The sequence below is a fragment of the Equus asinus genome, chromosome 24 (assembly GCF_041296235.1).
Source record: "Equus asinus isolate D_3611 breed Donkey chromosome 24, EquAss-T2T_v2, whole genome shotgun sequence".
In the NCBI taxonomy this organism is placed as follows: Eukaryota; Metazoa; Chordata; class Mammalia; order Perissodactyla; family Equidae; genus Equus; species Equus asinus.
The window spans coordinates 46,612,289-46,639,392 of NC_091813.1; the positions used below are offsets into that span (position 1 = coordinate 46,612,289).

The window sequence follows — 27,104 nt, forward strand, 5'->3', positions numbered from 1 at the left end:
TTCACTGCGTCCTTTAGACTAGGGTCAGGAACACGGTGCTCTGACAGGGCAGCGCATACATGCACTGTGGCCTCTTGCCTTAGCTGGTTTTTCATATCTCTATCATTTAGACTAAGCAGGGTCTGCCTCAGCAGTCCCCGCCAACCTCCTCTGCTTCTGGCTAGATGGCTGAAATCAACTGCCTCTCTTTGCAACTAGTTACGTAAATGGGGCAGGACCAAGAACCACCACTTTAACCTCCTGAATTAAGTCATGTTCCCCCAACTTAGCTCTTATCAGATATGTTCTACCTTGGTGATGCAGGTGGTACAGGATACCTACTTAAATACTGGTTTACAAATAAACCAGTATTGTGATTTTTTTCCCATTTTGCTATTGGCTGTGAGTGTGTGTGTGTGTGTGTGTGTATCTGTCTCTCTGCTTATCAAAAGAAAGAAGAGAGAAGGGGAACTGAAGTCCATCTTGCACCCCTAATAACTGTACAAACAATAATATGATTGAAGATGTGGCAACGTGAAAAGAAGATGGCATATAATAGAAACAATTTAAAATAATCTTCATTTACAGATATACCATAAGAGTACTTAAAACATACATACGCTCAGTTTCAAACACTTTTAAAAAATGAAGTTTTTAAAAATTACAAAAGTTTACCATTTTAGAAATAAGTACCATTTTAAAATGATAATCATAATATTTTTAAAGTACTATGACATCTCTTCTAATTTGGCATGTCACAACAGGCCTCTGCATCTTTTATCCTTAATGTTGACACAGTGTTAAATAATAGTAGATCCAGGACCAACACTCATCAATTTAAATAAATATCTCTATGTGTAACCATCCAGGTAGTTTGTGAATTTTTTTTTTCCTGAGGAAGATTCACCCTGAGTTAACATCTGTACCAATCTTCCTCTATTTTGTATGTGGGTCACTGCCACAGCATGGGCACTGACAAGTGGTATAGGCCCATGCCCAGGAATTAAACTTGAGCTGCTGAAGCAGAGTGCGCCAAACTTAGCCACTAGGGCACAGGGCCGGCTCTGTGAATTTTTCTTAGTAAGTCCCTAATTATGAATAGTTTTTACAACTGTATACTTACAAATACAGTATCAGAGCCAGAAAACTAACAGTGAGGTACCAAATGTTGTTATATACACTAAAATTATTCAGAGTGACCCAAGGGGAAAAAATAATTCTGATTACCTGGGCTTTTCTGGTACATCAGAAGGATTACTGCAAAAAGGTTCCTGGTAAACAGTTTCCGAAAGGTCATGATCCAACAATGTTGCCATAATTTCTTCCCTACTTGGTGGGGACATAAGTGGTTTCAGAATGTGAGCAGTTCGAGGGGTGAAAGTGCCATTTTTAGATTGTGAAGGAGAGCTGGTAGACCTTGGTGAACTATCAGGAGTTGGTGTCAGTATGTCATTGTTTCTTGAAACATATAATTCTAAATCTTCAGAAGCTACATCCACAAGTTCACCATCAGGTGAGGATAGTATTGTGGTAAAAGAGGTATTGACTGAGTCAAGAGCCTGTCCTATTTCTTTTCTGGTATGACCTTGAATCCAGTCTGAATTGCAAGGCTGAGAAAGGCTAAGAAACACTTCTTTGCTTACTGAACTCCTATTCAATCTGGATTTTTCATTTAGACAGTCCTCTGCCTGCTGGACACAGAAAGAATCCATGATGGAATTAGACCGAGTTGTTAGAGGATGAAAGCTACTTTTCCACTGGTTGTGGCAATGATTCTCATTGCTATCTATGGAGGATTTCTCAAACAGTTCAGGGCTTAGAGTACTGGACCTAATCCATGAGGTTGAGTCTGAGGCATGGTGTTTGTCTTCATCACACTTCTGGTTATCATGACTCAAAAACTCAGTTTTTTCTATAGTTTGTCCTGGGAAAAGATCCTGAACGGCATCACTTAGGAACTTCTGAGGCAAATTCAGATCAGCTGGGACAAACTGACTTCCAGAATAAAAGCTACAAAATCCAGTTTGACCTATTGTATTAATATCAAAATTATAATTATGTTCAGGAGACAAACTATCTTCAAGTGAGTAACAACTTTCAAAACCTGGATCTGAAAAAAAGATGGGACTATCATCTGATAGGGAGTTGTCCAACTGGCCAGAGTTTTGTAAATTAAGAGAGTCTACTTTAAGAAGTTTGGGAACTTTTTCTTTAGGTTTTGTACTTCTGGGAGTTCGAGGTTTTCTTTGAGATGTTACCGATCGTGTTCGTTTAATTGTTTTGTTATGCTCAAGGGAACCAGAAATATTTTTGTTTGGTTGATGTTTAGTAGATAATGGGTCTTGCATAGTATTTGCATTTTGTGCTTTCTGCTGTCTTTTCTGTAACAGTTCTTTTAGAACTGCCAGCCCAGACTGTCCTTCACCAAACGCTGAAGGTGTTGACACATTTCGATTTTTACACTGAGAAAGTGCTTTGGTTTGTGAAATTGCTTCTGACAATGACCTTTGTTTTACCCTTTCAGGTTTAAAATTTGACACACCTAAAATAAAGCCCCTTTGTTTTTGCTCCCATGCTATTTGTTTGATTGGACTTTTTAAGGAAGTTACAAAGCAATTATTAGGCATTTGGCTTTCCTCTGAAGCTGCATTTCCTGGAGAACAAGTTTCACTGTGCTTTGACTGTTCTGCCATGCACACAATCTGCTGCTGACTGTCTTTGCACTGTGAAAAATTTGGGGCATACGTCTGATCTGGCTTTGACTCTAGGGAATTATGATAGTCATTTAACTTTCCGATAGATGACAAACAGTTTTTTTGTGTATTTGCATTCTCTTCTGTCTTTGGAGACATTATACCCGAAGATATCTGTGTATTCTGTGCTACCTGAGACAAATGGTTGGAAAGGTCAAATATGTTTTTTTGAATCAAGGTTGATTCCTTTAGAGTAAACATAGCACTTTGATTATGAGACCTTTGAACATTAATTTTTGAGATTCCAGGTCCCATAGAACTACAAACAACTGATGAATGCAAATCATCTCGTGAACTGGGGAATGTTTGCAAATCCACAGGCTTCTTGCTTTCTAAGAAAGAAGAAAAGCAGCCAGATAAATTCTGTTGTGCTCGAATTCCAGTGGGTAGGGGAGCAGAAAGGGGATGATCTATAGCAGAGCCCATTAGGGACACATCTTTCTGTTTAAAAAGTAGTTGAGAGCCTCCAGAACTACTTGAGGTCTCAGACACATTCTGATGTTTCAGCACAAACTTAACTTCAGCACCAGACTGGGATTTTATTTTTTCATCTTTAAGTGTTATGTGCTTTCTTGACGTACCTTTCTCATTTGTTTTTTGTTTCTGTTTTGCTCTTGGTTTCTTTTTTCCATCACCTGCTAGTTTATTTGTCTGATTTCGTTTGTTCCTTTTCTTAGTAACTACAGAAGGATTAACAAGCTTTGTTTTTGATTTCTTAACCTGTGTTCTTGCTCGACTATTTTTTTCCATACGGGAATTAACAGTCTTGCTATTATATGCGTTAAGACCCTTAAGAAGCATTGCTTCCTTATCTGCAGCAGCCATAATTTCTTCAGCTCTTGGATCTGTGGGAGACCAGCAGCGAGGTGGAGAAGAATTTATGGGACTTGTGCTTCTCTCAGAAAGAAAACCTAATTTAGACATAACATCACTATAATTCAAGTCACAGTCTTCGGTTTCAGCATTATAAGATGGTGAGGGAGGAGAAAGAATAGCATGTGACCGTCTTTTCCTGAAAGACAAAGTTCTTTTAACATTTTCACTATTTGTCCTTTGTTGCTTACCAGGTTTTTTCTTAGTAGACTTATGTTTTGATTTTCTTCTGTGACTTTTCTTTGGTGTTAGTGGATAAATGGGATATTTGGTTGCAGGGGAGTCAGGAACTTTTGGCCAAAAATCCTTCAAAGGTGCAAGCTTTTTATAAAGTTCCATTTTTTCCTCTGTTAATATTACTTGTTTTTCTTTAGAGTCTATTTTCCCTAGCTTCACAAGCATATTTTTTCTCCCTCTAAATCTATTAATAATAATATACTTTATGATGACAGGAGGCAGCTTTTTAGACATTTTTCTTCGTTTTCGAGATTTGAGAGTTCCATCTAAACTTTCGCCAATTTCCATGGGATGAGGTAGGCTAACTTTTGAGTTGTGTGTTACAAAACTTGACTCACTATCTTCAGTCTCATAATTTACCTTGCGTTTGGCTCTAAGTGTGTATTTATTTCCATACAATCCAAAGGACTGCTCAGTTTCTAAGCTTCCATCTCCAAAGTGACAGTCTACAAAACTGTCTGTAGGTGTTTTATTTTCAAAAGCTCCACGGGTGACTTTAATTAAATCACTGGCCAATACATTATCCTTCTCAGAATTACTATTACAAGTATTATTTTGCATACAATTATCTTTTGTGGATCCAGTCTCACTAGTTTTGCTAGAAGTTTCTTGATGACCTACAAGTTTCTTTTTACTCATTTTTAACCGGGACTGTTTATTGCCAGGTTGTAGTTTATATGTGACAGGAGCGAGTTTCTGTGGTCTACTGAGACAATTAGAAAGAACAACACTGGGAAAAAACATGTAATGTGCTGCTTGCTGGCTGAGGCTTGGCTTTTCTGTTTTATGTTCTTGAAATTCTTCATATCTAATTTTAAGTTTATTCAGTCCACTTTCATCAGCAATGCTATCAAGAGACTGCACCATAGTTCTGTTCTCCCCTGAACATGACAGCAATTCACAATTTTCAGTTAACGATGAAGGGAATAAACTATTCAGAGCTGTGCTGTTTCCTTTTTCATTTCCTTCAGATGATAATTTATTTTTTGAATGACTTAAGTCAGAAAAGTTGAAAGAATTTTTGCCCAATGTACTTTCGCAAGTGTGACGGTTCATATGTATAAAAGGGGCATCCTTATCAATTTTTCTAATGTTTGTATACTTTCTACTTGGTACTTGTCTTGTAACAGATGGAATCTCTTCTTCATAATCAAAAATACTACTTTCACAGGAAGATACCTGAACGATATCCTTCTTACTACTTTCTTTATGAGAGTTTTCTGAGTGGACAGTACTGCTTAGAGATCCAGGGTATTTCATAGAGTAAGTGCTTTCATTTGTAAAAGAAGCAACTGAACGATCTAGATCTTTTTCTGTGTTGTTTGGCTGTGAAAGGTCTTCAATTAAATCTTCCTTGTTCAGAACATGGGAAGAAAGGGCACTTGTGTGTTTACACTGAAAGGTAATCTTAGCAGAAGATGGGGGTTCTAACGTAGCAGCATCTTTATGAAAGATGGAAGGTTTTACTGATAGCTTGCTTGTTGCAATCACAGAAGAGTGGGTTCTAGAATTTTCGTTGTTCAATGGATTGTCTGAAATGGGGGAAAAAAGAATTTATTTCACTTCCACTCTTTTAATTTTTTGAATATTTTCCCAACCATGACAACATCGCCATGAAAGAAATTATATGACATTAAGTTTGTGTGTTTAAAATGGTTATCTCAACAAAAAGGTCACGGCTATCACTAGGAAAATAACTCAATCTAAATAGTCAAGAGTTAGTTATGTTTGATTATTAGTCGTTATTTTAAACACATATTCCTTTGATCAGAAATAGATTATATTAATATTCAGTGCCTCTAGGGGAAGTAAGGGAAAAATACTGTCACCTTAAAAAGTTTTCAAAAAATAATATGCTTCTTTATCACTTCAGATAAGCTACATATACTTCTTACAGTTTCTTATGCTTCTTAAATATTAACATGATAAACTGATTAAAGTTTATGAAGCTTTAAGTCAGTGATTAACAAATGTTATCCTCTTAGATCTACATTCTTTCAAAAGAAAAAATCCTGGAGAAGGACACAACACAACAATATTGTTATGGCCTCACTTAGTCAATTATATAGGAAGTGTGATTATGGTCTTAAAATATATTTTTAGCCCCTCAATAATGAAATGCTCACAGCATATTAGTTTACTTACCACTATTTTCATCTGCAGTTCCATCTAACTGAGGTATAGAAAGATTGCCTAGAAGCAAATTGTTATTACTCCATTCCATTTCTTCATCTGAAGATGAATCATCTTCTTCGGTTGAACTTCTATGGGTATTTCTGCACGGTGATCTAGAGAATATTAAGATTCACTAGTGAGTACGATTATTAGGAAAAAAGTATACAATTTGCTTAATTCGATGCTGGAACAATAAAACAATTAAAAAACCTTGAGAATTACAAATTTAAAAAGAAAAGCAGATTGGCTTTGCTTTATCATGCTACATTTTGTATCATGTCCTACAAAAAGCTGCTGTCGTAAATAGACTTGATAATCCCTTTTATGTGAGCCAGAAGACACCATCATTCCTGTCTTCAAAGCTCCACAATACCCTGGATTACCACATCTAATCATGTTCTTCTTTATATCCTCCCCTTCATCCTATCAGTACACATACACATATTACAGCTTGGTTGAGAATCTAGTAATTTCTAAAAAGGTAGTATATCCTGGTGTATTTTAAGAAGCCCCCATAAATACACAATCAATACATTATGAATTGGAAAAAACAAACAAAAGGGTAGGTTGGGGGTATTCAGGTCAGGGCTGAAAGAGAAATAACAGTGACCAGAGAGGGGCTGGGAAGTAGGAATAGTGTTGAATCAGTCCCAGCAGTGGCTATAAAGCAGGGTTATACTGAGGAATTCAGATGGACTGTGAAGTCCAGATGGATCCTCTCTTTAAGTTTCATCTCAATTTAAATTTTTCATTAGATCCTAGCTTGATACCTTCCCATCTATCTGGATAGGCAAACGTATTTTCTATCTATACCTAATTTTTTCTTTCTCTTGCCTCGAAAATTTGAACATACACTTTATTATACATGGAACAGTTTCTCCATTAAGACTTTCTCAAATCACAATTTGTCCTAAAATCACTCTCTTAAAAGCTGAAAGAATTATTAGAGGTCATCTAGTCCAACGTTCTGCCCAATGCAAAAACTTTATTTTTAATAGACTCAACACAAGCGCTCTGCTTTTACACTCTCTGCATAAGGGGCTTGCTGTCTCACACAGTAATCTTTGCCGTTGTTAATGGGTCTAATTGCTAGTAATTTTCTTCCTATATTGCACAAAAATCTTTCTTTCCAACTTCTATACATTATTCCTGCTTTGGTCCTGTGTAGTCATATGTGGCAGGCCTATGCCATTTTCCACATGATAACTTTTAAAATATTTGAAGGCATTTATCATTCATCTCATAATTCCTCTCCAAGCAGAGCAAATGTTATCTATTCTTTCTACTGTTGTTTAAAAGTGATAGTATTACAGATCCTTCTAGTTTTCTTCTTCTTTCTTCCTTTACTTTCTCAGTATTTTTAAAATATGGTACTCAGGGCAGAATATAACATCCAATATACAAGCACAGAACTAAATGACTCCTTTTCTAGACACTATACTTCTATCATTCAATCTCTTTCTAATAAACATTTATGAAATGTTTAGATTTGTTTTCCCAAGGTTAAACTGGTCATAGTTTTCAAAGAGTTGGCCCAGTCAATGAACACACAAGCATTAATTAATCATGGGATATACCATGCCATTTTTTCCCCCCTCCCCAAAGCCCCAGTGCATAGTTGTATATCCTAGTTGTAAGCCCTTCTAGTTCTTCTGTGTGAGCCGCTGTCACAGCATGGCAACAGACAGGTGGTGTAGCTCTATGACCTGGAAGCAAAACTGGGCCACTGAAGCGGTGAGAGCACCGAACTTTAACCACTAGGCCATCAGGGCTGGGTGCACACTTATTATTTTAAACAGGCTGACACCACTGGTAAAAAGTAGATAGTGGCTTTATAAGAATTTTATACATTTGAATATGTACTCACTTAACAGAGATATAAAAGTATAAATAGCTAAACAAGGTATAATCTAAGAAACTGTAGAAGAAATGCTAATGATACCTTGAAGGAAAAAGCAAAGGGACAATACCAAAATAAAACAATGAAACAACAATGAAGAAAGGAAAATAAATTGAAATAAGAAAAAGTGAAATGCCACAAGATCATTCAAATAGAAACATCAAATAACCAACAACTTTGCCAAAATACAAAAGAAGTAATCCAATTTATTACAGCAAGACTTAAATATATGAAATAAATACTATAATTATTTATTAATAAAATCCAAAACCTGTTAGAATAATAAATCTCACCCCAGAAACAATTGGTAGCCAATAATTAAACTATTTTGGCAACCATACAACACTACAGACTTATTGTGCCTCTTTTTTTTTTTTTTGAGGAAGATTAGCCCTGACCTAACATCTGCTGCCAATCCTCCACTTTTTGCTAAGGAAGACTGGCCCTGAGCTAACTTCTGTGCCCATCTTCTTCTACTTTATATGTGGGATGCCTACCACAGCATGGCTTGCCAAGCAGTGCCATGTTCCCACCCGGGATCCGAACCAGCAAACCCCAGGCCCCCGAAGTGGAACGTGTGAACTTAACCTCTGAGCCGCCGGGCCGGCCCTATTGTGCTCTGAACAAAGCAAAATCCATGGCTTTTCCAGAGACGTTGTTAAGTCCAGAGTGAACTGAAGATCTAACAAGTCTATATTTGTGAAGCTGACCGATTGAACATGAACATATGACTCTACGCTTTATTAGGCGCCACCTATTTTGTTTCAAGATGTTTTTGAATCTATATTGCTATCCAATGAGGTACCAATCTCCAATATTTGTGACCATCTCAATCCAATCTAGCATGATACTTGGCACATAGCAACCATTTAAGTGGTTTTTGAGTGCAAAATTAGTAAGCTCTTTGTGAACCCACCTAATTGGTCACTACTGCAACGTATTCTCCTTATCCACAAGGATATTATGTAAACTTTCTTAAATGCCTGGCTGAAATTAAGACTCAATACAATGATTGCATTCCCCTAAGTATTTAAAATGGATATAAAGATAGTAGAGCCTGATTTGAACTCACAAAGGGTCCTGATATTCTCTGCTTCCCTTTCTAAATGCCCACAAAGTGTTTATTTAACAATCATAATTATCACCCCTATGATAGAGAGTAGGACGGGAAGCAAGGAGATCAGTTAAAATGTGAATCACAGTATTCCAGGTAAATGGTAATGAAGGCCTAAACTAGGATACTACCTTGGGAAGGAGGGCGATAGAAGGATGGAACAGAGGCTACGGTGACAAGTTGACTGACAGCGCTTAACAACAAACAGATAGGGGTGTAAAGGAGGGCAAGCCACATATAACACTGAAGTTGCAAATTTTCACAAGTTGGGAGGAAAGTGGTGTTATTACAGAACTAAGGAACAGAGAAAGAAGAACAAAACGATTTTATAGCACTGTCATTAAGGATTGCCTATGTTCCAAATGAGGCTGACGTGGTTGAGGCATTTCCCAACAGGATATGATGTCATGAAAAGATTTATAAAGTTTATACAAAAAAACCTGACAAAACAATTTATAGAATAGCTACAAAGAAGTTTTATGTCTTTACTTCACTTCTTTTTTTAATAGAGTAGGAAATATCAGCAAAAGGCATTCTATGACATGGCTGAGGGTCAAATCTATCAGGAAATCAAACAGTGATTCTGTCTGGACCAGGTAAAATTAGGTCTTCAAAGGTCAAGGAGCTGAGTCTCTGAATGATTTATCACTGTGACAGCAAAGGGGAGTGAGTATGTGAAACTAGGAAGAAAGCATGAAATAATATTTTGCAGTTCTGGAATTTCCTACTCATGGAATGAAAATGAAATTCTTTGTAGGAGCATTCTGTGAAAATATAGAAGAGAAGATTTTGATATATACACACATAACAGGAGAAGGGATCAGAAATTTTATTTTTTATATTAGGTAGTGCTGAGAAACTAGAGAAATATTACATATCTATTTAATATATATGTAAACATGTAATATGTATAAATATAATTTATGGATTAACTTCTTTCACCTTTCGATAATGGCTTTAGGGGTGAAAATTTCAAACATAAACTTCAAAAATTTTAGTACTGCCGGGGCTGGCCCCGTGGCCGAGTGGTTAAGTTCACGCGCTCTGCTGCAGGCAGCCCAGTGTTTCGTTGGTTCGAATCCTGGGCGCGGACATGGCACTGCTCATCAGACCACGCTGAGGCAGCGTCCCACATGCCACAACTAGAAGAACCCACAACGAAGAATATACAACTATGTACCGGGGGGCTTTGGGGAGAAAAAGGAAATAATAAAATCTTTAAAAAAAAAAGAAAAAATTTTAGTACTGCCTACGGAAGTTTAAAGGAGAGGCATACTCAGTGTTTTGGGCTCAGAGGCCTAATTTCTTCTATACATAGAGCATACAGCTGAGGGGCAGACTCAAACCAATCAAGGTAACAAGAGAGTGATATAAAACCACAGTGCCATCTTATTCATTTACCTTGAGAAATGAACCAGAATACCAGTGTCTGCTTCTGGGACTCTTTTATTTATTTATTTTTAATATTGAATTCTTTTAGTCTAATCAGACTAGAAGCCATCCTTGTCTTCAAAGCTGACTAAAGTTGTTGCCCCAACCCTTCACAGTTTAACACTCAGAGGGCATTCTTTTTCCCCAAGTTCTGGGATAAGGAGGCACTTCTATTTTGCCCCATTTATTACTCACACATATTAATACTGCATAGATAAATGGATGATTTCTAAACATTAGGTTTATGGGGGAAGGAGGAATTGGAGGAAGGTGGTAAAAAGGTACAAACTTTCAGTTATAAGATAAGTAAGTACTAGGGAGATAATGTACAATATGATGACTACAGTTACCACTGCTAATATGATATATAGGAAAGTTCTTTTTTTCCTCCTTCTTCTTTTCCCCAAAGCCCCCCAGTACATAGTTGTATATTCTAGCTGTAGGTCCTTCTGGTTGTGCTATGTGGGACACCACCTCAGCATGGCCTGATGAGTGGTGCTAGGTCCATGCCCAGGATCTGAACCAGGGAAACCCTGGGCTGCTGAAGCAGAGTGCACCAACTTAACCAGTTGGCCACCGGGCCGGCCCCTATAGGAAAGATCTTAAGAGAAGAGTTCTTGTTACAAGGAGAAAATTTTTTTTCTTCTCTCCCCCAATTTTTTCCCCATTTCTTTTTATTGTGTCTACATGAGGTGATGGACGTTAACTAAACTTACTGTGGTAATCATTTCACAATATATGTAAGTCAACTTTTATGCTGTACACCTGAAACTCATATAGTGATAAAAGTCAATTATATCTCAATAAAACTGGGAAAAAAGTAAATAAAAGTTAAGCTTATTTTTTTAATGTAGCAAAATTTTATTTTTCTTGGAATATGAAATTACACCACGTGAAAGACAAAGCACTACTTAAAAGGGATTTAAAAGTAAATTTATAACATTTTATGTTATGCATAATAGTAAGAAATAATTTCTGATTAAAGAAGAACTGTGATAATTACTAAAGCATGTTATTAAACCAACTGAAATAACTCAAACGTTACCTCTTTTTGGCACAATGTTCTTCAATATTGCTGTCCCATCTCTGAGACATCACCAGACTAAGCTCCATTTCTTCTTTTTCAATCTGTGGTTCATTTTCTTCATCATCACTATTTTGGAGATTTTTAGTGTTTCCAAAGGAGTGACATTGTGACGGCATCCTATTTCTTTCTCCCTGATAGCCATCATTTTCCAAACCAGCAAGAAGACGTACCAGAGCCTCATCAGGACTACTGTCCACTACAAAACAAGTGAAGCATCACCAACAAATAACTTAAGTTTTCTAAATAATTCAACAATTCAGATAATTATAAAATAACAACAAAATCATAGATACTGGCACATGCTGAAAGAATACAGCTGGTGCAAAGACGCTGACAAAGCTCCTCCATCACAGTATGATCCTTGGAACATCTGCATTAGAATGATTTTCTGTCCTTATAAAAAAGAACATCCCCAGACCTCACTCCATATCTCCCGAAACACAATTTCTGAGGTAGGGCCCAGGAACTTACATTTTAACAAGCTGCTCAAGCTCTAACTGCAAACTTGACTAAACCAAATATGGTCACAAGTGTTCAAAATAAATATAAAATATGCAATAAATATATGAAAATGATAAGAAAGTGACTTAGGGGCCGGCCTGGTGGTGCAACAGTTAAGTGTGCACGTTCTGCTTCGGTGGCCCAGGGTTCGCTGGTTTGGATCCTGGGTGCGGACATGGCACTGCTTGGCAAGCCATGCTGTGGTAGGTGTCCCATATATAAAGTAGAGGAAGATGGGCATGGATGTTAGCTCAAGGCCAGTCTTCCTCAGCAAAAAGAGGAGGGAGGATTGGCAGCAGTTAGCTCAGGGCTAATCTTCCTCAAAAAAAAAAAAATAAAAAGAAAGTGACTTAAAATAATACATGTAAACACCTCATCCCTCATATAAGCTTTACTCAGCTCAAAGGATGGTCAAAGGAAAATTGTTGCTGAAAAACACAAGAGAGCTTTAAAAGTGGTTAATAAAATTACTTAAAAAACCTTGAAGACCACAATGAGATACGATTGTATCTCATACAGTAGGGATGCTAAAATCAAAGACAGATAATAGCAAATGTTGACAAGGATGTAAAGAAACTGGAGCCCTCATACATTGCTGGTCAGATTGTAAAATGGTGCAGCCACTTTGGAAAAAAGTTTGGCAGTTATTCAAAATGTTAAACATAGAGTTACTATATGACCCAGCAATTCCACTCCGAGGTACATACCCAAGAGAACTGAAAATATATATCCAAACAAAAACCTATACAGGAATAATCACAGCATTATTCATAATAGCCAAAAAAGTGAAAACAACCCAGATTTCCATCAACTGAAGAATACATAAACGACGTAAGTTATATCCATACGATGGAATATTATTCAGCATTAAAAAGCAATGAAGTACTGATCCGTGCTACAACATGGATGAACTGTGAAAACATCATGTTAAGTGAAAGAAGCCAGAAACAAAAAGATATATGATTCCATTTATATGAAATGCCAAAAATAGGTAAATCCAGCAAAAAAGAAAGAGATTAGTAGTTGCCAGGGGCTGAGAAGACGGAAGAACAGGGAGTGATTGCTAATGGGTAATGGGGTTTCTTTTTGGGGTGATAAAAATGTCCTGGAACTAAATAGTGGTAATGATTGCATAACTCCATGAATATGCTAAAAATCACTGAAATGTACACATTAGAAGGTGAATTTTATAGTATGTGAATCATATACTAAAACAAAAAAAAGACCAGAAAGATGGAGGTTTGCTCTAATCTAGTACACAAACTTTTTTTCTGTAAAATTAGATAACGTATTCACCATTTACTAAAATATCAAGTTTCAGGTTTTCTTTGTTGACATTAGAGAAATTGGTTCAATCGTGCTGCCAAATATAAAGCAAAAATGAAGATATTTGCTTATAAGAGCCATTTTGGAAAAAATGCATTTCTTAAACCTAGAATTGCAGTTTATTTTTCCCGCTTCACACTTTAAAAAGATTAACATTAGCAAATGAATTATAGATATTTGACTCTCAGCTCTTTGACTAACATTGAGATTGCATTTTTGCAACCTTAGGCCAGGTGGAATTATATCTGCTTAGGCCAGGTGGAATTATATCTGCCCAAGATATATGATATTTGCCTAATGTAATGAAATAAGGATATGCCTCTCTCCCTTCTCTTTGTCAATTCTTTAATTTTCTCTATGTTCCTCTGTTTTCACTGTTTGTTTTTTATAACTAGAATGTAATTTAAGTCTATATAAATTTATTTATTTGTTCATTCATTCAGATGGAGAAACAGAACATTTTAGATTATAAACTTCAAATTAATTTTTAAACGTGGTCTTTGGGTCATTTCTTTCTGCATATGCCATTCATTGAAAAACAATTTTTCTTACTCCTGTCTAAAATGTTCTTGAATTTGTGTACAATAATTTTGGTAATGTCCCTAGTCAGCCAATTTGTATTCCATTCAAATGAAAATATAGTTAACAGAGAGAAACTAGGATCACATTTGATGCTATACCTCATTTGATACAATATGAAAAAATAGAAAGTGAGCAAGGAAAGAAACATAAAATCACTATACCAAGCAAAACAAGAGGCATGAAGTTCAATATTTCACTTTCTGCAATGAAATTTTTAAAAAATTTGTGAAAAAGATATCAGTAATTTAGACTAAATTACTGAAATGAAATCTAGCAAACGGCTTATGACGCTAATGAAAATGCCTTTAGGGAGATGCAAGGACACTCAGAAATAACTGTCATGTTCTACAGTAGGCAAAAATTAATGGCTTGAAAGAATTGTCCAGGGAAATTTCTGACACTCACCGAGAAAGAATCATTTATGGTATTTTACTATGTACTTAATTTTAGAGAATTTTAATTCAAAATAAGCACATGTTCCCCCTAAAGCAATATGGTGTTCTTCCAACCAAAGTGAAGTTAAAAAACAAACGGAATTATTTTCCTTTAATTAATTTCTAGAAAAAGCTGTGGAGAAAACAAAAAAGAAAGCTATTTCATTTAATTTGAGGTTTCACTTTTATACTAACTAGAGCAAGGATTTATTGAATATGCAACACTAACCTCTTCAAATCAAAGAAAAAAAATACCCCTCACATACGTACTTTTGCTGATTTAAAATACTGAAAATTTATGGTAGAACTGTTACTTACAGAAAACTGGTGACTCACTCAGTCTTTGAGCCAAAGGCTGAAAAGTCTGACTATTTTCCATAAGGTTCAAAATTGCTTCTTCATTAATAAGAGCTTCTTCCACTTTGTGTCTAGTGTGACCTTAAGATGACAAAGAATACAAAAACATTAAAGCAATGGCCTAACTCTAAAATTTATAGTTTAGAATTTGTGTAAATAGGGAGCATTACAGTGTAAACCTATTTAAAATTTTGAACTGCTGGTGATATATGTAAAATACAAACATAATAAAATTTAATAAAAACCACAGGAATATCTAGCCAGTCACATGGAGTAATTAAAAAAAAAACTCCTGAATCTGTGAATCACTAAAAATCTGCAATCTCTTTAGCCTCTTCAATCCGACCTAGTTTGTACAAATAGGTATATTACTCGGATAAAAATCATTGCACATTAAAATATACAAAGGGAAAAGAAAAGACAAACTGTCTTATTTGAATAATAAAATTCTTTATTCTCTATGGTTTAAAAATTACAAATAAATTCATTTTACTTTAATTTTATATTTCTCAGAAAACTTTCAACTCATGATCTAAACACATGTCTTTCGGGGCTGGCCTGGTGGTGTAGTGGTTAAGTTTGCACCCTCTGCTTAGTGGCCTGGGGTTCGCAGGTTCAGATCCCAGGTGTAGACCTACATATCACTCATCAAACCAAGCTGTGGCGGTGTCCCACACACAAAATAGAGGAAGACTGCCACAGATGTTAGCTTACTGACAACCTTCTTCAAGCAAAAAGAGGAAGACTGGCAACAGATGTTAGCTCTGGGCCAATCTTCCTCACCAAAGAAAAATATATTTATATTTAAATCTTTCGACGTTATTTTTATGAAGGTCTAATGTACAGAGAGATTAAATAATTTTAAGAACAAAAATAAAATAATCTCCTATTAAAATCTAGTCAAAGGGTGAGATAGAGAATACAAAGCAAATAGTAGTAGGGGAAATAAGACTTTAGAGCAAAAATGGCAGGCAGTTGTAAGAGAGCTAACTGGAAAACAGTTCTATTTTTCTCTTTCTAGTATTCAGACTTAATGTTTTCAACAGTTTTTAAAAGAGAGTTAAAAGCTTCAGGAAGAAATATTTTTAAACATCCTATGACCTAACTGGGTTAATAAAGAGTATTTAATCAAAACAAGAGAACAAACAGAGAACTATGAAAATAGCTAATCCCAAAACAAAAGACAATTGAGAGGATCAGTAAAAACAAAAGGTGGTTCTCTGAAACTAATAATAAAACAGACGACTGGCAGGAATGATCAAAACAAAATAGAAAAAAGGCATAAATAAATTATGTTACAAATAAAAAGGGAAGTGCCAAAGGAAAAAGAGAGATGTTAAACTAATACTATGAATAGCTTTATACTAAAAACATGGAAAAACCAGATAAAATGACTAATTTCATAGGAAAAATATGATACAAAACCCAGTTCAAAGAGAAATAGAAAGCTTGAGTAGATCTATAACAACTGTGGAAGTTGAATTTGAGGTTTAAAATTGATCCCCTTTTCCTCCTGCCCCCAACACCAAACCTACCCACAAAAAACTACACTAAGTCTGGATGGTTTTACATACTAGGTCTATCAAATCTCCAAGAAACAGATTACATCAACCTAACAAAAATTCTTGAAAAGAGAGTTGAAAAAGAGGGAAAGCCCCACAACTCATTTAATGAGGCAAAGTATGGATCTTTCTCAATTATTTAAAAAAAAAAAAGTTAAAACTCTATAAATAAAATATTAGCAAAGTAGATATAGCAATGCTTGAAACAACACACCACATTGTGACAAAGAAGAGTTTATTTCAGGAGTGCACAGTTAAACATTAGAAAATAAAAATTATTTTAACATTACTACATTAACAGAATAAAAGAGAAAAATTGTTATTATGTCAATAAATTCAGAAAAGAATATTTGGGTAAACTTTAATATTCATTCATGATTAAAAAAGTAAAACTCCAAACTTCTTGGTAACCAAGAAATGGAAGAGATATTACTTAATCTGATTAAAGTTTATCTACCAATATCCTATAGTAAATATCATAATTGATGAAATATGGAGGCATTCCTTTTAAAGCCAGGAAAAAGACTATTATCATTTCTACTTAACATTATCTTTGAGTCCCTAAGCAGTGATTAAAACATTTGAAAAAAAAATATGACAATGGGAAGAGAAGCAATAAAGCTGTTATTTGTAGAAGACAACTCTACACACAGAAACTCCAACGGAAAAGACATAGAAACCACTGGCACTCATAAACATTGCTGGATATAAGACTGGTATACAAAGGTCAGTGAAGTTCCTAAATATCAGCAATAAGATGACGTAATTTTTTAAAAATAAAACTTAAAACTGTAACAATTATAAAGCACCTGGAGTATATATTACAAAAGATATAAAATAATTTTACAAAGAAAATTGCAAAACTTTATTGAAATATATGAAAGAAGACCAAATAAAATGAGAAATATATCATGTTCACTGATGAAACTATTTGGTATAAAGATTAAAAATGTTCGGGGGGCCGGCCCAGTGGCGCAGTGGTTAAGTGCCCATGTTCTGCTTCGGTGGCCCGGGGTTTGCCACTTCGGATCCCCGGTGCAGACATGGCACCGCTTGGCACGCCATGCTGTGGTAGGCATCCCATATATAAAGTAGAGGAAGATGGGCATGGATGTTAGCTCAAGGCCAGTCTTCCTCAGCGAAAAGAGGAGGATTGGCAGCAGTTAGCTCAGGGCTAATCTTCTTCTTCTTCTTCTTCAAAAAAGATTAAAAATGTTCCTAAATTGGTCTATAAATTCAATGAATTCCCAATAAAATCTCAACAGGGTTCTTCCCAGAAACAAAACAATCTGATCCTAAAATTAATATGGGGGAACTTTTTTTAAAGATCAAATAGACAAGACAATTTTGAAGCCAAATAAGGGAAGATCTGCCCCTTATACTTATAAAGCAACAGTAATTACAACAGCATGATATTAACACAGGGGAACATGACTGAAGTGGGAGAATTCATGGGAAAAAACCCAACTATGTTGGAACAAGCAGCTATTTATTACAATTAGATCCTTACTATATATACAAGTAAAATTTCAGATGAATTGAAGACCTAAATGTGAAAAACCAAAGTGTAAGCACACATAAGCCTTAAGAATGAAAACTTTCATTACCTCAGGGTAGGGAAGGACTTGTAAACCAGGTTTTGAATCATAATGGCAAAAAGTTTTACACCTGGCACTATCAAATGTTGTTGAGGATGTAGGGAAATAGAGAAATATAAGGTCTAATAAATTGTGGGAATATAAACTTAGGTAGATTATTTTACTGGGCAATTCTTTAATACTGGCATTACTAATACAATGTGATATTTTTATTATTAAAATACTTCAAAATCTGAAAAACTGAGCACTGAAAATAAAAGGGTTTGTAGGAGAACAAAAAGGTTAAGGCAAAACTTATGCAACTTTGTAATTAGAGCATTGACAAAATCAGTAATTGGTACCCCAGGAGGTAACTCTGATCAGTCAGGCAGACAGCTCAGTGTGGCTGGAGGCAGTTATAAAGGCTACTAAAAATGCAGGGAAAATAATAGTATGGAAATGTTGGGTGCATTTTGATCAGAGATGTGGCTGGTAGATACTTAGACAAAGCAAATGAAAGTAGAGCTCTGAGCCAGTGGGCTGCCATTAAGGTGAGCTCAGGAGATGTGCAACGTGCCACGAGTCAGAGATTGTGCAATGCTGGGATGCAAATCTTAAGGAGGGAGGAAGCCCTGGTGTAGGTGCTCATTTTTAGTTGCTGTTTCACACAGTCAAAAGAGCCCCTACTGCCAATACAGCAGTGAAAAGACAGCTTTTCCTTTCCTGCTGAAGACTGTAATTCTACTCCTGCTAACCTGGCTGCCCTTGCCTAGAAAAACTCTGGAAAGAACAATGTGACTTCTGGATAAACCTTTCATTATTCTCTCATTTAGCAATCATGTATAAGCTAATTGCATTACAGAAACCCTGTCATGCGATCTAGGTAGAGTACAATACACATACCCTAAAACCTGGCAAATTACACTTCCATATGTCTTCTGTAGAGAAACTCTTGCACAGAGCCACAAGGTGACAGATATAACACTGTTAATAACAGTGCAAAAGTGAAAACCATCTAATAGTTGCAGAGAAACAGATAAATCTGTTTAGTCGTACAAAGGAACACTAATCAGCAGTTAAAATGAATGACCTAGAAACATTATGAACAAGATAGATTTCAAAGTCATAATGTTGACATAAAAGATACTCAACATCATTAGTAATAAGGGAAATAATTAAAACCATAATGAGATGCCATTTCACACACACTAGGACGGATATATAAAGAAGACAGATAATAACAAGGTTAGTAAGGATGTGGGGTCACTGGGACTCTCACATATTGCTGGTGGGAATGTTAAACAGTGCAATCACTTTCGAAAACAGTTTGGCAGTTTATTAAAAAATTAAACACAAATTTACCAAATGACTGAGCAACTTCACTCCTTGGTATACACTCAAGAGAAATGAAAATATGTATCCACACAAAGACTTGTATACAAATGTTCATAAGCAGCATTATTCTTAAGAGCCAAAAAGTAAAAAACGACCCAAATATCATCAACTGATAAATGAATTAACAAAATATGGTACATCCATACAATGCAATACTATTCGGCAATAAAAAGAAATGAAATACTGATAGACACTACAATACGGATGAACCTGAAAAGATTATGCTAAGTGAAAGAAGCAAGACACAAAAGATCACATATTGTATGATTTCATTTATATGACATATCCAGAGAAGGCAAATCTTGAGAGACAAGAAAGTAGATTAGTGGTTATTTGGGGCTGGAGGTGGGAACAGGTGTGACTGCAAATGGACACAAGGAACCTTTTGGAGGTGAAGGAAATGTTCTAAAATTGAATTATGCAGATGTTTGCACAACTCTGTAAATTTACTATAAATCACTGCATTATATACTTAAAATGAGTGAATTTTCCCTCATGTAAATTATATCTTAATTCAGTTGTTAAAAACATGTTAAATGAAAAAAAGCAAGTTGCTTAATGTATGCCAAACAGAACACCATTTATGTAAAATTTAAAATCTAAAATAATAGTATATATTGTGGACATACATATATAAGAAAATATAAAATCACACATGGTAACAGTTTGCACTAACTTCAGAACAATGCTTAGCTCTAGAGATGAAGAAAAGTTAGAGGAATAGGAGAGAGGTTTTTGCCATATTTATGATGTTTATTTCTTAGGGGGGAAAAAAACTTAGCCAACTTAACCACATACTAATGTCTCAGTGCTAGATATATGGATGTCTGTTAGGGTATTTTCCGTATACTTGAAAAGGAAACCTCACCTTTGCTCAACTCTGTGTCTTTATGGACTTCTACCATATTAGCTGGCGTACACTGCAGAATTTCAGGAGACAGAACCTCAGGGTGCAATGTTAACTCAGCAGAGAACTCCTGGGATCCGTCACTGTAGTCCACAGATCCTGATAATGTTCTGCTTAATTAAAACATAACCTTTATAACAAACTAGACAACAAAGCAATAAAATTAGTTCTGAGATCTGTAATAAATAACCACTTACACAGAGAAATCATTCTGTTTGAGAATTTCCTGAAGTCTCTTCTGAAATTTTTTTTCATTTTCTGTTGCTGGCACAAACCTGCGATCTTTGAATTGTAAAAGTGCATTAAAAAATGTAGATAGCAAATGAAAGAAACATTTTCCCTTTCTACTAGAGTAGCTTTTAAAATGGTAGCAACTTCCTATCCTTTTCTTGACACACAGAACACCACCCAAAAGCAGTCCTATTATAAAAATCAAACAAAAAAGAAATGGTTGTTACTAAAGCTATAAAATTAAGCACATAAAGTCAGTTCAAGATTAAGTTCTATAATTAGACTTAAATCCAGAGCAGAAAAACACTGTTCTCTTCCTATAAATGTATCATATGCCCTGAACCTAGCAGTTTTCCCTTTATAAAATATAATATTTTCCCTTTATAAAATACAGTATTCCTATTTTAAAAGGTATAAAAAGCATTAGAAATTTCTCAAGGCATTTTTAGTGTCCAAACACTATAATAAAAACCTTAATTTGACTTCAAATTTTATTAAAAAATTTTAATTGGACTTCAGGCTTACTACTGTATTTCAAATACATTTGCCTTTTGAATTACGTCTTTTATTCTTTTACCTTTATTTTTAAAATTTTGTTGTATCCATGGCATTTATTTGAGCCCCCTCAAATTCTTTTTGAATGTAGCAGGGTTTAATAATAAATAAAATGAATATTTCCCTTCAGAGCTGTACAAGATGATCAAAGTGAGAGTTTATATAACATCTCCAAGAAAACAATTTGGGGGCAGTATTTCATGGGTTACATTTTCAAAGCTTAATGAACTAAATACAGTGTTTCTAAGTTGGGATTCATCATCTCTGTGAGTATTCTACAGTTCATTTGGAAATAGAGAAGACTAGAATATACTAGAGAATGAAAAAGGAGCAAATAGGTGGGGCAAGAGGACAAGGTATGGTGAAAACCGAGGACAATGAACACGTCTATTTCTTACCGGGAGAGAGACAATGAGTGACACTTGGGAGGTAAAAATTACAGTTCAGAGCAACGACAATAAGAAAAAATATAGGAAATTTAAAGGTAATTCAAAAAGTAAAATCGAATGTCAAGGTAAATTAATGGCTTAAACTTTTCCATTAAAATACCTAGTTAAAAAAAATAAACCAGTCCTATTAGGTTCATACCTTGTGATTCGGGTTGGCTAATTTGAGAAGTTTCATTTCTGTTTCTTCGCCGTTGCTTTTCATCTTCCCAGATGGCCTGTAGACCAGGGTTTCCACCAATTTGAGCTGTAATCACAACAACACTTCACTACTACAAAGGTCAAAGTGAAAAATACTTGCTTAAAAAAAGAAATCCAAACTTTTTAAATACTGACTTTTAAGAAAAATAACTACTTATTTTGTGTAATAAAACAGACAAACTATCCCAACCTACATTTATTATGCTACTCCTTTTTTAGTTTTCTTCCTATTGGTTCCCCAAAACCCAGCAGGTGAATAAGATTCAAACATTTGATGATAGCCAATAGACCTAAGGGTCCCCTCCCTGGCATAAAACCTGAATATAAAAATATTAAAAGGCAGACTATATTAAACTCGTTTATAATGGCTAATTTATTTAGTGTCACACTTACTTTAGGTTCATGTCTATGAAAACATACTCATATGAATGAAAATGGAAACTAAAAAAAAATGAGTATCTCATCAGAGATAGAGAAGCAATCTACATGACATCTTGCATCCTCCTATAACATCTTACTTCCCTAGTAATGTTTTCTTCCCTACTTTCTCCACTCTACTTAGGTCATTAATTTTTATAAATAAAAACTTACATTAAGAATAATTGTGTATTACCTTCAATGTCCAGCCGATTTAAGATATCAGCAGCTACAGCATCCACTTCTAATTCACACGTACTCTGAGGTTCAACACCTTCCAGTATTAATGAGCTGTATTAAAAAGATATCAAAAAACACACTAATTATGTAAGAGCAAATTTTCTGAAGATTTTTCTTACTTATACAATTTTTCATGTTTAGGTGATAATCAGAAAAGCCAGTGATATTATATTAATTCACAGTTATTCGTGACATAATTGATACTGTGTGTGTACACATAAAGAAATGAAAAACGGAGAAAAATACAAAACCTATTATATTGACAGTCTATTGAGATCCTTTTGCAGCAAATTTTACATATTTTGGTTCATGACATTTTCTATATAAGAAATATAACATTTTAGCACGTGAGTCATATCCAGGGCAAAATGGGATAAGATAACAGAGGGACGATAGAGGGATGCATCAAAACCATACCCATATGCAATCATTTGCCCAGAGGCAGCTTTCTCAGCAGTCATAGATGGTTTAAAAAAAAATGAGAAGAGAATATGCAACAAGAGACGAGGGTAGGTGAGCATACTGAAAAAGTAGGCAAATGACACTGTTCTCCCTGCCCTCAACTACTGCTGAGCTGGGGAAAGCTTTAAAGTTCTCCCTAATGACAGAACTGAGCAACCACATAGGTTCAACAGTGGAGTGACAGCTAGGAGATGTGGTGACAGCATGAGGTCATTAATTTTTTATGAGAATTACAGAGGGTTGTTCCCACTAATGCTGACTCAAAAGCATTTTTGTTTTTCATCAGAGCCACAAAAAAGATTAGGAAGACACCATATAACTGTCCCTGCTTGACAGAATGAACATACAATGTCTAATGTGGATCTCAGTTTACTCATTCTACAATTTAGATCTCCTACCCATATGGGCGCCAAATGAAAAGGAGAGAACTTTTACTAGGAAGTGGGTGATGGCAGATTTCATTAACATTTTTATTTTAAGAGAAACATATTAGCTAAACCTTATTTTCCATTGTCTATCCCTAAGAAAATTTTGATGGAACATTAGAAATTATTAACTTGTTAAACCACAGAAATCTTACAATTTAAATAAACATACATGTATACAGAGAAACACAAAACACACATGGTTTTGCTTTGTCCTTATACTAAAAAGTTCCACAATTTTTGGAAGAATTATATTGTAAATTTCAAGGGTAAATTGTCCAGAAGTAGCACATTGGTGACAAAGGAGGGAAACAGTAACATCAAATAATGCAATCTTATAGTAGAAATTTACAACTATCTCCAGCTCTTATTACAAAACTACTTCAGACATTCTGAATAGAAGATGTTCCTAGGGAAAGGAAGTAGTTTTCAGAATTAATGACCTGTTTCCAGCATATAGAAAAAGCATGAATAAAAAATTTGAGTCAGCAAATACATGTAGACCATTCATTTTAGTCATGAAAAGTAGATAAGTAACACAATGGCAATTAGACAATTGGGCCTCCCTGAACATTTCTGGTCATAGCTTAACACCACAGACCTACTAATTAGAAACACTGAGGGGGAAGTTCAGACATCTATAACTTTAAAAATCTCTTCAGATCATTCTGATGGACAACCAGGGTTGAGATTAATGCAGTAGACTCTACTTTGTGGATTCAACACTCCAGCAAATGATCCTGAATGTTCGTGATATGTGGTAATTTACAATGAGCTAGCAAATAAGTAGGAGAACTGCTTACTCAGCACTCTCATCTTATTACAAGTTTGTTGCTCTCTATTTGTTATGGCCCTTGTAATAATGTTTATGAAGGGATAAAAAACATTTCTTTGTTAAGAGAAAAAAAAAGGTACCCAGAAGAAGGTGCTAGCACTGGCATAGAAATGAGACTAATAAAATATCAGAGTACTGATTTATGGCAAAATTTTTTTACATTGTTATTTGTACTTGATGAAATTATGGACTTTCATGTTGAATACAATATAAGCATCCCCAGAATACAAATTTATGGGGTAATCTGAGACAAAAATATGTAACTATCCTACATTTATTATAAATTCTAATTCCAAATACCTTGTCTAATTTCACCAGTTTGCCTACTCATATCTGTGTTTATAATTTGCCAACTCTTAAAAGTAACAAAATAGCGGGGCTGGCCCCGTGGCCGAGTGGTTAAGTTCGCGTGCTCCGCTGCAGGTGGCCCAGTGTTTCCTTGCTTTGAGTACTGGGCGCAGACATGGCACTGCTCATCAAACCATGCTGAGGCAGCGTCCCACATGCCACAACTAGATGGACCCACAACGAAGAATATACAACTATGTACTGGGGGGCTTTGGGGAGAAAAAGGAAAAAAATAAAATCTTTAAATTGTTAAAAAAAAAGTAATAAAATAGGCTCCTTAAAAACATTCTAAAATTTGAGCTTTTCATTATAATACAGAGGGTTTCCCCACACTTACTCCTAACCAGTGGGGCTTTACTAGTTTTATGATCTAATCAAAAAGATGTTTGTTCAAAAGGGCTTCAAATACAAATAAACTTTGATTTTAATTGATCGTGCAAAAAACAGTTTAGTAAATGTAGAACTTTGAAAACCAAGGGGGATCTAGCCAGTAGGTAAAATCCTTGGGTCAAGCTGATTTGCTCCAATTTTAGAGAGAGAGAGGGACTGCATCACAGGCATAAAACTGAGACAGCAAGTAGCTTGTTGGTCACTCTGCTCTGGACAAATTGGAACTTGAATCTCATGTGGTAAATAACACTCTCTCTAAACTTAATACCATTTCAACAAGATTATAAAAACAATTCTGCTTATCTCCAAAGGAACCAAGAAGTACATGTGTATGTGTAAGCGCATGTGTGTGTGTGTTTATCAAAAAGTCCTGATATTTGTTGAGCTAAACCAAGAGGTAAGGCAAGTCACTAACTGTCCATGTCACTTTGAAGTTTTCGAAGTCTCATTCTGGTATGATATTCCGGTCATAAAACAATGTATTTCTATTATTATTTAATGAGATTCTTTCTTGATTTTAGGCATTAAAAAGCCCAAGTAATTCTATAACATGGAAATTTTGTCAGCTACATATTACGATCTTAAGCTACATAAATTAAGCTCTAAACAAATATTTTTACGATAGTTTATCTTCAATTAATAAATTCACATTTTCTTATCATGAAATAAAAAATAAAGTCATTTAAACATTTTTTCCACCTTGCATTCTTCATTAAAAATATCTGCTGTTTTAAAAAGCATCAGGGGACGTGTAGTGAAGAGCGGAAAACCATAACCACCCTGCCAATACCCAACTGCTCAATAAAAGGATCAAGAAAGTTTGGGCAATACTTTGTAGAATAAAACAGAACTCCCTCTGAGTTCTATGCAGATAAAGCTATTATTGATAATTTATAAAATAGTCACAAGAAATCACAAATGATATTATTCATACATAGTATGTCAAACCACTTTTTTCCATAAATACTTAATATTTAGAAATTTGAGGGGTTATTTTTATTAAAAGTATTTGCTATTTAGGTTTTAAATTATTTCATTATGTGATTTTTACCTGGCAAGTTATAGGATATCAATTTAGAATGCAAGATGAAGATGGATGTTGGAGAGACGTATAAACATTTACAACCAGATTCCTTTTATTAATTAGGTAATAATCAGGTATATTTTCATGGTCTGTTTCTAAAATCTATGAATCCATCTAACATACTAATGTTGAGACTTGCTTTTTTGATAAACTTACAGATTAAAAAAACAAATATAAGGTTAAAATTAAATTATGGTAACCACTGATTTATGAATACAGTAGGATACACGTGAATAAGTTTTCTTTTCCTCTACAACATCAACTAACCTTGGTATTTCATTTTCTTCCCACCGAAATAAAGTACCAGTAAGAGAATTTCCTGGTAGCCGATCCTTGCAAGATCCAGTTGGATGCAATGGATTACCTAGGAACAGAAAGGTAGAAGTGGAGAAGTTCTACTTTTAACTTGCATATAACTACCCTTTAAGTAAAATAATATATGACCTATATGTCTAGTTCCTAAAATTGTGTCCTAAAATTCACACACAGGTAAGAATACATATGCACAGTTGAGAGTAATGGTTCCAAACGAAGAGGGGAAAAAAGTATTTGCAATATATGAATATGAGAGAGAAATGACTACAATACTTTCATACTAGAATAAAATTATGATACATCTAAATGTACCATTGTGGCAGGTATGTTTAAAATCTCATTTTTTAAAAAAAAGAAGAATTAAGAATTTTTGTAGAGTTTAATCTAAATTCCTAGGATATCCTGTATGGGTCTCAACTAAATTCTAGTGGGAAGCAGATTCCAGATAAAAATAAAACATACTTTAATATACTAATCCCTGAACAACAAAAAATACACAATGCATTCCAAAAGTAATGGCAGTAACAGTGAGTGGAAACCTGGGGCAAAAGCAAATATAATGACCATTAGTACAATACTACTGGTACTGAAGAAGGTACAACACATGTTTGCTTAGTTGTCCCAGTTTCAGAAACTGAGTCCTGGGGTCATGCTTTGGAAATACTCTCTAAATTTTAGCAACTTTTCCGTGATCTCTTGTGGGAATTTAAATCTTCACATAAGAAAAAGCCTGAGTGAGTGGCACAGAAAGAATCTTAACATTAAGAAAGATATTAAAATCCCTGACTACAAAACATACTACAAAGCTACAGTAATCAAAACAGCATGGTAACGGTACAAAAACAGATGCACAGATCAATGGAACAGAATTGAAAGCCCAGAAATAAAACCACACATCTATAGACAGCTAATCTTCAACAAAGGAGCTGAGGGCATACAATGGAGAAAAGAAAGTCTCTTCAACA

The 27,104-nt window shown here is 35.0% G+C and overlaps 1 protein-coding gene across 8 annotated transcripts in view; it reads right to left on the reverse strand.

Annotated features, from left to right (window-relative positions):
• Positions 1-27,104, reverse strand: part of REV3L (REV3 like, DNA directed polymerase zeta catalytic subunit) — a 172,507-nt gene that overhangs the window by 77,030 nt on the left and 68,373 nt on the right. For 5 of the 8 annotated variants that reach the window (XR_011497869.1, XM_070496645.1, XM_070496644.1 and 2 more), the window contains 9 exons: positions 26,092-26,188; positions 22,237-22,331; positions 21,565-21,669; positions 20,388-20,472; positions 20,152-20,303; positions 14,711-14,830; positions 11,508-11,745; positions 5,988-6,130; positions 1,207-5,374 (listed from right to left, as the gene is read on the reverse strand). Coding sequence is in view for 7 of the 8 variants with exons in the window: in XM_070496645.1 (XP_070352746.1) it covers positions 1,207-5,374; positions 5,988-6,130; positions 11,508-11,745; positions 14,711-14,830; positions 20,152-20,303; positions 20,388-20,472; positions 21,565-21,669; positions 22,237-22,331; positions 26,092-26,188 (5,203 nt within the window). In the remaining variant the exon portion in view is untranslated. The remainder of the gene's footprint in view (positions 1-1,206; positions 5,375-5,987; positions 6,131-11,507; positions 11,746-14,710; positions 14,831-20,151; positions 20,304-20,387; positions 20,473-21,564; positions 21,670-22,236; positions 22,332-26,091; positions 26,189-27,104) is intronic. The other 3 variants (XM_070496641.1, XM_070496646.1, XM_070496642.1) reach the window with 1 other exon arrangement.